The sequence below is a fragment of the Mesoplodon mirus genome (assembly GCF_964341445.2).
Source record: "Mesoplodon mirus genome assembly, chromosome: 11".
NCBI lineage: Eukaryota > Metazoa > Chordata > Mammalia > Artiodactyla > Ziphiidae > Mesoplodon > Mesoplodon mirus.
Genome location: NC_138987.1, coordinates 20494967 through 20507961, shown reverse-complemented (window position 1 = coordinate 20507961; position 12995 = coordinate 20494967). Strand labels below are relative to the sequence as shown.

Below are 12995 nucleotides of genomic sequence, written 5' to 3'. Positions count from 1 at the left end.
ATCAGCTCCAACTGCTCTCCACTCAGTGTACACTCTAGACACACTAACCTTCTCACAGTCCCCAGATAGGCCCTTTCACATATGACTCCTACAGCCTGGAATGTCCTTCAGGTCAATTCCGTAAATTCTTATTTGGGCATCTACTATGTACCAGACTCTGTTCTGGGGCATAGAAAGCAAAAATAAGAAGATAAAGATCCTTCTGTCAGTGAGTTCAGAGTCCAGTAATAAGGGAGACAGGCACATAAATAATAATGCACTGTGATACACACAAAATAGAAATATATACAAAGAACAGAGGCAGCATAGAAGAGAGGGTGGTTAATTGTCTGGAAGGCGTGGGACAAGGAAGGGTAAAGGTAAAGGCAATGCAGGCACAGCCAGGGGCACTGAGGCATGAAAGAGTTTCACGTTTCCAGGAAGCAGGAAGAGCTTCCACATATAATGCAGAAACATAAAATGCAATGAGGATGAACCATACACTTAAAAATGGTTAAGATGGGGGCTTCCCTAGTGGTGCAGTGGCTGAGAATCCGCCTGCCAGTGCAGGGGACATGGGTTTGAGCCCTGGTCTGGGAAGATCCCACATGCCGCGGAGCAACTAGGCCTGTGAGCCACAACTACTGAGCCTGCGCGTCTGGAGCTTGTGCTCCACAACAAGAGAGGCCACGACAGTGAGAGGCCCGCGCACCGCGATGAGGAGGGGCCCCCGCTCGCCACAACTAGAGAAGGCCCACGCACAGAAATGAAGACCCAACACAGCCAAAAATAAATAAATAAATAAAAATTTTAAAAAAAATTAAAAAAAAATGGTTAAGATGGTAAATTTTATGGTATGTGTTTTCTACCATAATTTAAAAAATTTTTAAATTATTTAAAAGAAATGCAACAGGGAGAGAATCTAAAGACAGGCTGAAATAAGCAACTGCCTATCTTCCCCTCCTTTTCACCTTGCAAACTCCTACTCATCTTTTAGGATCAACTCACATGTCTAAATGACCCCTCCTTTGTGGATCCTATGTGAGACCCTCAGCCTGTGCACCCCTCCTCTGTGCTCTTATAGAGCTCTATTAGAGTGCTAATCACAGATTGTGGAAATGTTTTGTTTATTCCTCTGTTTCCCCCACACGGATATGAGCTCCTTGACTCATATCCATTGAATCACCATAACTTATACAGGCATAGACTCTACGCTTCTACAAGAATTATCTAATGAATTCATTAGTTATTTAATCCACTATTAACTAACCATATGCCATACACTATACTAAGTGCTTTATATACGTGATCTCCTTTCACCCTTACAACTGTATGAGGGTAGATATTGTTCTCTCTTCCATTTTAAAGAAGAGAAAACTGAGAAAACGAGAGGCTAGGTATCTTGCCAAAAGTCACACAGTTAGAAGTTGATGTGAAGCCAGATTGAAGCCAAACAGAGCTTTTAATGACAAAGAAAGTAATCAATAGAGTAAGTTTCCAAGGGGATAAAGGAGGGAGTGGGATCTAGAAAGTTAGTTGAGAAGATTCAGAAGGAAGAACCAGCCCGGCAGGTGTCAGGCCCTGTGCTATGCACCTTTTTGCTGAAGTAATTTCATGTAAAATAGTTTCATCCTCATACAATCTCCGTGTAATGCAGATACCCAAATGAAGAAACCGACATTCACAAAAGTTAAATTTTTTGCCCCAAATCACAGAGCTTGTGAGAGACAAGGCCATAAAGCAAGATCTCTTCCAGCTTTCTCATTTGATTCTTAGAGAAAAGCGTGGAAAGTTGAAGATAAAGAGATTTTGAGGTGGAGAAAAGATTACCTGAGGACCTTATCAGTGAATCAGAATCTTCAGACCAAGTGGTGAGGGTGAATTAAAAAGCCTGGAGAAATTTTGGGACACCGACTGTGAGGAATTTTACTTTAAAAAAATAGGCAGGGACAATTGAATAAATAGGGCTAATGAGCATCAGTTAGGGGACCCTACTGAGGTTAGGGTACACAGATTTGTGATAAACCCAACAAGCACTTTTTTTTTTTTCACCTTGTTCAGCTACTTTTGCTAGCCCATGAACAAAGAAAGTGTTGGGGATTGTCAAATTGAGCAGTAGGCAATTGCAGGAGTTGGGAGAGGGCTGAGGGGAAGGACTTTTGATTAATAGAAAGGACTTGCAGAAGTGGCTGATTATAGATTCTAGTCTGAGGAGCTGTCTTAGCCCATACAGGCTGCTATAACAAAATACCATAGACTAGGTGGCTTAAAAGATAAACGTTTATTTCCCACAGTTGGAGAAATAACTGGAGGTTGAAGTCCACAATATGGTGCCAGCATGGTCCAGTTCTGGTGAGAGCTCTCTTCTGGGTTGCAGACTGCCAACCTCTGTTGTTGCCTCACATCCTTCACAAAGAAGAGAGCTCTGCATTCTTCATTCCCTTATAAGGGCACCAATCTCATCTCCCCCAAATTGTATCCAAACCTCCTAAAGGCCCCCCACCTCTAAATACCATCACATTGGGGATTAGGCTTCAACACACAAATTTGAAGCGGGGGGACACAAACGTTCAACAAATCAAATTAAGCTTTCTTCCTATACCAAACCTGAACTCTCCCACTTGTATAGGGTTGAAAAAACAACCTATCATTTTATCTGGGGTCACTATAAATTGATGACTACTAACCTCAAAAGGTGGTCTTTATGCTGCTGGCAATTATACTTCACTTCCTAAGTGTCTCATTCACTCTCCCACTCCCATTCTTCATCATCTCTCCCACGCACTGCAACTATTGAGCCCACACGCCACAACTACTGAAGCCTGCATGCTCTAGAGCCCTCACGCTGCAACTACTGAGCCCGTGCTCCGCAATGAGAAGTCTGCACACTGCAACGAAGAGTTGCCCCCACTTGCTGCAACTAGAGAAAGCCCGGGAACGCAATGAAGACCCAGCGCAGCCAAAAAAAAAAAAAAAAATGCAAGCAATCAGAAGAAAAATCCCACTGGCTCCCACCACTGCATTTATTCACTTCCCTGCATTTGTATCCATATGCTCTGCCTTCTATCCTATTACTATGAACTAATCATGCTCCTACCCAAGTCCAACACCTCCTCTTCTACACCAAATCCCATACTTTTTTTCCTCACTCAAGTATCCCTTTAAAAATTCTCCCATCTCTCTTCTACTCATCAATTTCTCCCTTTCTACTGGATCATTTCCATCAACATCAAACATGCTGTAATTTCCCCCATCTTAAAACAATCAAAACAGACAAAAACTCAAACCTTCACTTCAGTTCATATATCCATTCGGTATTAGCTACCACCACATTTCTGTGCCCTTATATAAAAGCTCACAACAGAGCTGTCTGTTCTCATGCTCAGATTACTCTATTCCCATTCTCTCCTGAGTTTTCTTCAGTGAGGTTCGCCACTCACTGTTACACTGAAACTGTTCCTGTCAAGGACACCCGTGGTCTTCATGCTGTCAAGTACAATGATCCATTCCTGTTCCTCATCTTCCTGGACCTGTCAGCATTTAACACAGTTGATGTCGTCCACCTCCTTGAAACTTTGTTTGGCTTCCAGAACACCATGAGCTCCTGATTTTTTCCTTTCTCATTAACTGCTCCTTCTTTGTTTTCTTTGCTGATTCATTCTCATCACCCCAAACAAAAGCCATTCATATTTAATGCCTTTAATTTTAGGATAAATTAGGTGGTTTAGCAGTAGATGTGCTTTTCTGATGGTACCTTCTTATCTGTCATTTAATTAGCTCTCATTCATTGAGCATACACCAAGTGGGTAAAGGAGCCTCAGAGATATGCTGTGTGGTGAAGGGAAGCCAATTTGGGATGGCTGGGCCTAATCTCCACAGATAATCTGGTCACTCATTGGTCCCTGTGTGTCCTCTCTGTTGTAGTGTGTTCCTGTCATCCAGTTGGATCAGCTGTCCTTCCTTTCAGCTCAGTGACCTTCTGTGACCCCAGCAATGGTGACTGCCCTTGCAAGCCTGGGGTGGCAGGGCCACATTGCGACAGGTGTATGGTGGGATACTGGGGCTTCGGAGACTATGGCTGCAGGCCTTGTGACTGCGCAGGGAGCTGCGACCCTCTCACAGGAGACTGCACCAGCAGGTGAATGTGCATGGCTCTTGCTCTCACCTCTGTGTCTTTCAGATTCTTTTGAAGATCTGGTAGTGATCTGGAAAACGTTGCATGCCGCTAGTGGAGCAAAGATGTATTTGCACATCTCTTTAAAATTTTTTATCAAATTGCAGAGTCAAGTAATTTGTTCTTGCAAGATTCTAGAGATGGCTTGGTTCATTCTGCAAAATAAATTATTCTTTTTAACAATAAGCCCTTTACAACACTATTTATTTCTGAAAAGTGAAAGGATGGGAAGGTAGCTAATAAGGTTTAAATCTCTAGAAATATATTCATTTCATTCAAGTTCTAAGAAATTCCTTAATAAGTTCTTCATCATTTTCTATTTTATTAGCAGCACAGACATAGACTGGCATCATGAAATTCCTAACTTCCATTCCATGCACAATAAGAGTGAACCAACCTGGGAGTGGGAAGATGAGCAAGGATTTTCTGCACTTCGACATTCAGGTGAGACAATAGATATTACTGGGCCTAGTCATATTTCCGGGTCTGGTCTTGAGTAACAGGGATTCATGACAAACCAGAGAACAGATTTTGGATCTTATAAGGGGAACTCTAGTTCTAAGGTTAACAAAGTAGTGACCCCCATAAGTATAAAACTCTTAAACATAGCTAAATGGTATTTAACAAGCTTTTGTTTATTTTCTGATTGTTAGAATAACATGTAATTAGTACAGAAAATTTGGAAAATGCAGAATATTACAGTTAAAAAAAAAACCCCAAATCTCACTATCCCACTGTTAATACTTTGGTGTTTCCCTCTCTCTAAGATTTTTTTTTTTTTTTTTTTTTTGCTGTGGACCATTTTTAAAGTCTTTATTGAATTTGTTACAATATTGCTTTGGTTTTATGTTTTGGTTTTTTGGCCACGACGCATGTGGGATCTTAGCTCCCTGACCAGGGATTAAACCGCGCCCCCTGCATTGGAAGGCGAAATCTTAACCACTGGACCGCCAGGGAAGTCCCTTCCTCTCTCTAAAACATACTGTTTTACACAGTTGAGAGCTAACTCAATGGAAATGTACAGATTCATTTAAAGGAAAAACATTCTTACAGACCTAGTGTAACTCAGTATGTACTAAGCAAAAGCTAGCTGTGAACTCCTTATGTTTAAAGCTTTTATCCAACTATAAAACAAAAATAATTTTAGAAACTAAATATAAGCCAAATAAAACTAATAAAATTCAAATTAACATTAATTGAATATGAAAAATGATTTTTACTGAAGCCAAAACACTGTTTACTATATAAATATGATTCCTTGAGTTTATCAGGTCTATACTACTCATTATTCTGATTTAATTTTCCTATGATGTTTACCTGTTCTGTCATTTGAGGAGCATGCTGTGATACTGGTGTGAACACATAATTTCTGTGTTCATCCTATCTCTATTCTTTTCTTATAGAAACTCAAGTGGTTCTATTTAGCATCAACTTAAATCATGTCACAAATACAAATGTGGACAAGAAATCTTGTTGTCAGCATTTGGTTGTAAAGTGCTCACCAAATCATCAAAATAAAACTTAAAATAACATATTAAAATATTTTTATTATTAAACATGACAAACACCAAAAATGTGATATGAACACCCACATGAACACCTTCTAGTGTTATCAAATCTTAATTTTGCCATAATTGCCTCATATTTTCATTTAAATTATACAGATGCATTTGAAGCCCCTGATGTGCCAATCTACAAATTGACTAGCCTTCCTTACTCCACAGAATAACCACTAACCTGAATTTTGGTGTTCATCATCCACTTTCACATTTTTACTATTTTACTATATATATATTAAATAGTATATAATTTATATATTTATATATTTATGTAATGTTTCAAAAATCTCATGTACATGATAACTTACCTACCCTTTAAATTTTTTTTTTTTAGTTAAATGTGTACTTTTTTTAGGTTTATCAATTCTATTATTTTGTATTCATATAATACTTTGTATTCTCCCATTGTTTGCCATTTAGGTTATTTCCAATTTCCAATTTTCCACTATTATATATAATGCTACCATGAATGTTCTCTTATCTGTGTTATATTGTGTACTTGAGAAGGAGTTTCACTAGATCAGGGGCTGGCAAACTACAGCCCTCAGGCCAAATGTGGCCTGCCATCTACTTTTCTACAGGCTAAGCTGCCTGCTCTAAGGTTTAAATCATTACTTTAAATGGTTATATAAGTACCTACATAAAATCTTTAATTTTTCCCCATGGCCACAAAGCCTAAAATATTTATTATCTGTTCCATTATAGAAAATGTTTGCTGACCCTTGTTCTGGGGTACAATCTAGACACTTTTGGGTCACAGTGTGTTTATTGTCAAATTTACCATTTATTGCCAAATAGCTCTCTCAAGTGGTTGCATAAATTTGCATTCCACCAGCAAAGTATGACACCCTGTTGTTCCACATCCTCACAAATAAGTACTTTGTACTTATTTAACAACTGTCTATATAGCACATGCAAGGGGCCAAGCAGTATTCTAACTCGTTAACTCAGGCACAGTTTAACTCATTCAATATTTATTGGACTTCTAAAATTGATGTTATCAAACCTCTAAACTTCTGCCAATCTGATGGGTGTGAAATGGGATCTTGCCATTTTAATTGCATTTTCCTGATTAGTAATTTTTCATGCTTTCTTGGACTTTCAGGTTTCTTTTTCTGTGAATTTCCTATTTGTAATTTTCTTACTAATTTGTAGGAATGCTTTATAGACTCATTCATTTAACAAATATTTATTGAACACTCATACTATGTGCCAGTGCTGTAAATCTAGTAATTGAACAGACAAAAACCTCAGTCTCCAAGGAGTTCACATTCATGCAGAGGAAGACAGCTAATAAACAAGTAAAATATTTAATGATGTTTAATATAATAGAGAAATAAAGCAGGGATGTGGGATAAGAAATACTTGAGAGGGACATACTTTTAAATGGGGTGATCAGAAAAGTCCTATGAAAGGACTTTTGAGAAAAAAAACCTGAGGAAGGTAGGGGAGTGAGCTATACAGATAACAGAGGAAAGAGAGTTTAGGCAGAAGATACAGCAAGTACAGAAACCCTGAGGTGAGACTAGGCCTGGCTTATTTAGGAAACAGCAAGGAGGCCAGTGTGGCTGAAGCAGAGTAAGAAACCACAGTTTTAATACCTTCTCATAGAGAATTTATGGACCTTTCAAGAATCAAGAACTCAAATTATAGAAACACTTGGTATCTGCAATTCCATATCATGGGTTTTTTTCACTTAACATAATCTTATGATCATTTTCCATAATTGGTTTCATTTTAATTCACAACAGGAAAGCAGGTGGGAAAGATAAGGTAATATGAAGTTGTCATATTTATCTTTTTTAGCATTTGAAAAGGAAAAATCTTTCCCATTAATTTTGTGCCTTAATGCTACGTAGTCTGAATTCTATGATGTTAACTTTAATAACCACTTTTGAAAGATTTCTTCTCTTTTTCTAACACAATGGTTTTCAGAATTCTCCAACTTTGTCTGCCAAGCCAAATCTGTAAAAATCAAGGTTCTAGTGCCATAAGACATTCATTAAGCCAATCATCATGTTACTAGGGAGGGAGCTGGCAGCACACTAATGAAGTACATAACGGTGCTGGCATCAGACTAACTCCAGACTGTCATGTCCACAACACCTGTTAGGTCTATGATGTCCCCAGAGAGTCTCTGAAATTCATCTGGATGAGCTCTGGATTGAGGAAGAGACTGTTCAGTCTCCTGCTGCAGCAATATTCCCAATGGGTATAAAATAGTGCCCCTGGGCACCTTTTTCAACAGAAAAGTGATAATCAGTTTTCTAAGCACTGTGGTTCATTTTCAAATCTATGTGCCTACATACCTATTTACCTGCCATAAGTTTCCATAACTAGGAATATAATGCACTATACCAAGATACTCTTAATTTCTACCACTTCTTGTGGGGTAGAGAGCATCAGATGTAAAATTTCACTTCCTGTCCAACAAAACTGGCTTTAACTAGTACCAGAGAACTGTAAACAATACTTTTTTTTTGAAACGTTCTAACAACCCAGTATAACTAAACAGGTTTTCCTCTTCTTCCAAATTTCTCTTAAGAAAACACATCTGGGCTGAAGCCTAATCAAAAAAAAATTTATTCAAAAGCAAATTTTAATGTCTGATTTCTTAACGTATGAAAAGGGAGTATTGGAAAGCAGCCAAGGAAAGGTCTTCAAGTAACAGACTTATTCATGTTCTTTTTATTAAATTTTTTTCTTTTTTCTTTTTATACAATTTTTAAGGGTTACTATCCATTTACAGTTATTACTATATTCACTATAAATATTCACTGTATTCCCCATGTTGTACAATACATCCTTGAGCCTATTTTATACCCAATAGTTTGTACCTCCCACTCCCCCACCCCAATATTTTCCCTCCCTACTCATGTTCTTATAGGCTCAAGGACTAAAGAGAAGAGCATTATGTTGAGGAGTAAGATATGCATGGTAGTTACCATACTCTCTTGCTTTGGTGGAATCATCAAAGGCCGTGAGCTGTCCGCTCAGGTTGCTACAATTTCTGAATGAGCAATCCTCTGCTTTGTTTAGATGATAAGCAATATTATTTAACAAATCACAACAGCTCATTTTAAGCATCTTTGATTTATCTTTCCCACTATTTAATTCCACTGTGATTTTCTACTTGCAGATATCGTTCTGGTTTCTCAAGAAACTTTAGCTAGAGCCAATATGTCAATATTTTCCATTTTCCATATCTACCTACCCAGTCGCACCAGAATCACACTCTCATTTCCACTTGTATGTCTGTCAGCATCTCTAATTCATTATATTCTCCTCGTACTAGACCTCTGTTGTATTTTGCCTGACTAGATCCATTTCCCCTTCTTTCTTGCTATTTCTGTGGTAGCTCAACCCAGTTTTTCTTTGGGGAACCACTCTTCCGCCATTTTAATACAGTCTTAGAGAGGCCAATCAGATGTTCTGTCCCTAGAGTTTAAATCTTGAGCTGAAAGTGACAAATTCTGAAAATGATTAGAGTTCATGATTCCAATGGCAAAGCCATAAAGAGACTGCCCAATAGATCTCTGGCACTCTCTTGTTTCTTGTCCTTTCAGAGTCTGGTTCTTTGGCTTTTTCTCCTTTCTATGAGCTACTCAATAAACTTTCAATAATTAAGTTAGACTATTACTACAAAAAAAAAAAACTTAATACACTCCTAAAATGCTCTCCTTCTCCTAATTTCCCTATTTCTGTTAGTGAAACTACAATCCTCTCTGTCACCTTGGCTGAAAATTTCAAGTACATTTTTATGCTTCCTCAGAAAATTGGATGCTTGTCCTCATCCAATCCAGTGACAGGATTTGTAGACCTGTAGACCCTAACTCTGCAGCATTCCTTGATATTTCTTCCTATCTACACCCATGGCCACCTCTCAGACCCACATCCCATCTGCCTTAGAAAGACAGTACAATGGAAAGATTCGGGGCTTCAGATTCTCCCCATCCCAGGCTTAAAATCTGGCTTTTCTACTTGTTAGCTATACGCTGCCTTGAACAAGCTAATTAACCTCTCTGAGCCTTCCTTTTTTCATTTGTTAATAGTACCTATCTCATAACCTTATTGTAAATATTAAATAAGATCATATGGATAAAATTCCTTACAAAGTTTATGGCTTAGAGTTGGTATTCAATTTAGTTACTGTTGTGTGTTACCAATTTCACTAGTTTCTAACTGGTCCCTGCCTTCATATTTTCTCCATTCCAATAGTTTTGATACAGTAATGCCAGATTAATTTTCATATATATATTTTTAAATTCAGGTAACTTCTTTAAGCTGATAGCTTTCAAAATTCCCCTTTATCTAACAAATTAAATTCAGGTCCTAACTGCAGATCAGTCAAGGTCCTCCATGATCCCTTCTATTATTCTCAACTCAATCTGTACCCAGGATAAACAGAACAACTGGTTCTTCCATGAACACTCTCTCCCCTTTCTCTCTTACATTTCTTTGCTCATCCTTTTATCTCTGTATTCCTGTCAAATTTCTATTTGTTAGAATCTTAGATGAGTAAATAAATGTAAAAGACTTAAAATAGTGTCTGGCATGTAGTAAGTGCTCCCCAGTAAATGTTACCTGCTGTTATGCCACTCAATGCCTATAAAATGCAATGTGTGAGGGTAGGAGGGGAGGGGTTAGGGAAGAGGTAGAATTATATCTAATTGTTAAATCAGTAAGAATGAAAATCCTGGGGAATTCCCTCATGGTCCAGTGGTTAGGACTCTGTGCTCTCACTGCCGAGGGCCCGCGTTTGAACCCTGGTCGGGGAACTAAAATCCCACAAGCTGAGTGGCATGGCCACAAAAAAAAAAAAAGAATGAAAATCCTATCCATTCTGGGCTTTAAGAATATAAAGATGAATAAGACATAACCATCGTCCTCAAGGATCACAGTCTAGAGAGGAAACAGGTACATAAATAAGTATAAGAATGCTATTATAGACTATGTACAAAGGCATTTTGAAAGTCTTCCAAAGATTTCTTCTGGCAAATCTTTCATACATAATAATCGTAATACACAATTTTAACTGTTGGGAGAAAATAACCTAGTTATTCTTCAAAGTCCACTTCAAATCGTTCTTCAGCCATGAAGCCTTTTTCCATCTTCCCAAATATGTGGTCTTCCCATCCAAGCATATTGTACCTGACCTAGAACACTTATTACTGTTTACACACTTGCTTTATTCACCTTACTGAATTATAAGCCTTAAGGCAAGAATTGTATCTTGCTCATCTTTATATACTCTGAAGTATATAGCATCATGTCCTGCACATGATAGGTGCTTAATAAATATTTTTTAAATTGGATAGTATTACCTTCAAAGGATTTCTCAATGGTTTGATTTGATTTGATTTTTATTGTGGTGAACATTAATTGTAAGAAAACAGTTGTCTTTCCTATAGGTTAACCATCCAGTTGTTTCATTCCATTAGCATGGAATATTAATCCAGATTATATTTATCATAACATCAATTACAAGCATTAAAATATATCATTGTTTCTACATTTCTATATTTCTCTTAGGTCAATACTTTATTGGATGATAATTAATTCAAAAAATGACTCTAGGGCTTCCTTGGTGATGCAGTGGTTGGGAGTCCGCCTGCCAGTGCGGGGGGCGCAGGTTCGTGCCCCGGTCCGGGAGGATCCCACGTGCCGTGGAGCGGCTGGGCCCATGAGCCATGGCCGCTGAGCCTGTGCGAGAGGCCACAGCAGCGAGAGGCCTGCGTACCGCAAGAAAAAAAAAAAAAAAAGACTATTTCTTTTGAGTGACTTTTCATGGTTTCTTACGGATTATATCGTATGAATCACTCAAGCCTTAAAGAGTTATGCCACTTGAGTTTACTTGCGATTGTTTTTTGTTTTGTTTTTTTTTACTTTTTTTCTAAATAATTAACACCATTTTCATTTACTTTCTGTAGGTAAATGTGAGTGTAAGGAACAGGTGTTAAGAAACTCCAAGGCATTCTGTGGAATGAAATATTCGTACGGTGAGTTTGAAGTGCTTGAATGCTTCTAAGGATCTATTCAAACTAAGTATGAAGAGTTTTTAAGGAAATGGGTGGCCTGGTTTATCACATTCACAATAATCAAAGCACTAGTCTTATATAATAATAGTAAACATAGTAGTCTGGCCTTGACCTAGATTTTCCTAATAGAGATGCTGTTGAATGTAATGGTGAGAGCAGGAGGCTTTTAGAGCAAAAGCAGGGTTATCCTGCTATGTGGAAAAGAGGAAAACAAGAAAAAGAGAAAAATCATGACATGTAATCCTTTCTTATAAATGCTTCTTGTATTAGTAATCTAAAAGGGAAGTCTCTAGCCACTTAAATGATTTCTCAGCCAGTTTATCCCATAGTATTACTAGGCAGAAATCAGTTTAAAGCAGTATATTTCACAGTGATTAAAAGCTCAGGCTTTGGGCTCAGACCTACATGGGTTTTATTTGTGGTTTATTGGGTGGGTAACTTAACGTCTCCAGACTTCCTCCTCTGTAAAATAGGGATGACGCCACCTTCCCCATGAAATCAAATTTTTGAAAAGCACACAGCACATTACCTTGCACATACTAGCTGCTCAGTCAGTGTTAGGGAAGGAAGGGGAAATATAGTGGGGAGGCCTTGAGATGAGCTCTCTGCCTGAGTCTCTTCCCTGCCCTCTCTGTATACTCTAGACTCCTCTACCTTTCAAATGCCAGGAAAATACAGTGTACGGACAAAGGAAAATGCCATTGCCCTAAGTAAAGACTGTTACTATCTTCAAATTCTAAATGGCTTTATGTTTATTATTAAGTATATTAAAGATGCCTTATCTTGCCAACATATCATTGACTAGTGTCTGAATCTTTTTATTATTCCATAATGTATACAGCATTATTTATTATTTATGCATTACAATGAAGAGAAAGTTTTAAGTCATGATTTCTGAAACAAAATGTTTAGGTTCTTGATAACATTGTATTTAATCTCATAAATGATAAAAACATAAATGTTAAAAACCTCATAAATCTTATCTAAAATTATGTGCACATTTCCCTCCTTTCACCTGCCAACTTGGTTAAATAATAGAAGCAAACTTTTGAAATGCATAGTGCCCAGTAAAGAAAAGTCAGTTTAGAGGGAAAGGTATTTACTATTAAAAGCAAAAAAACATGACAATTTAGTCCAAAATCATTCAGTTCAATAGAAATATCAACTGGTTTTCATTATCACATAGATTCAGTAGCTCTTTGACTGAATTTACAACCACATTGATATCTCTTAATACAACTGTAT

At 37.8% G+C, this 12995-nt stretch overlaps 1 protein-coding gene across 3 annotated transcripts in view; it reads left to right on the top strand.

Moving 5' to 3' along the window:
• The window catches only part of NTN4 (netrin 4), a 118298-nt gene that overhangs the window by 97013 nt on the left and 8290 nt on the right, over positions 1 to 12995 (top strand). For 2 of the 3 annotated variants that reach the window (XM_082635660.1, XM_082635658.1), the window contains exons 6-8: positions 3904 to 4117; positions 4482 to 4597; positions 11643 to 11711. In XM_082635660.1, the coding sequence (XP_082491786.1) occupies positions 3904 to 4117; positions 4482 to 4597; positions 11643 to 11711 (399 nt within the window). The remainder of the gene's footprint in view (positions 1 to 3903; positions 4118 to 4481; positions 4598 to 11642; positions 11712 to 12995) is intronic. The other variant, XM_082635659.1, reaches the window with a different exon arrangement.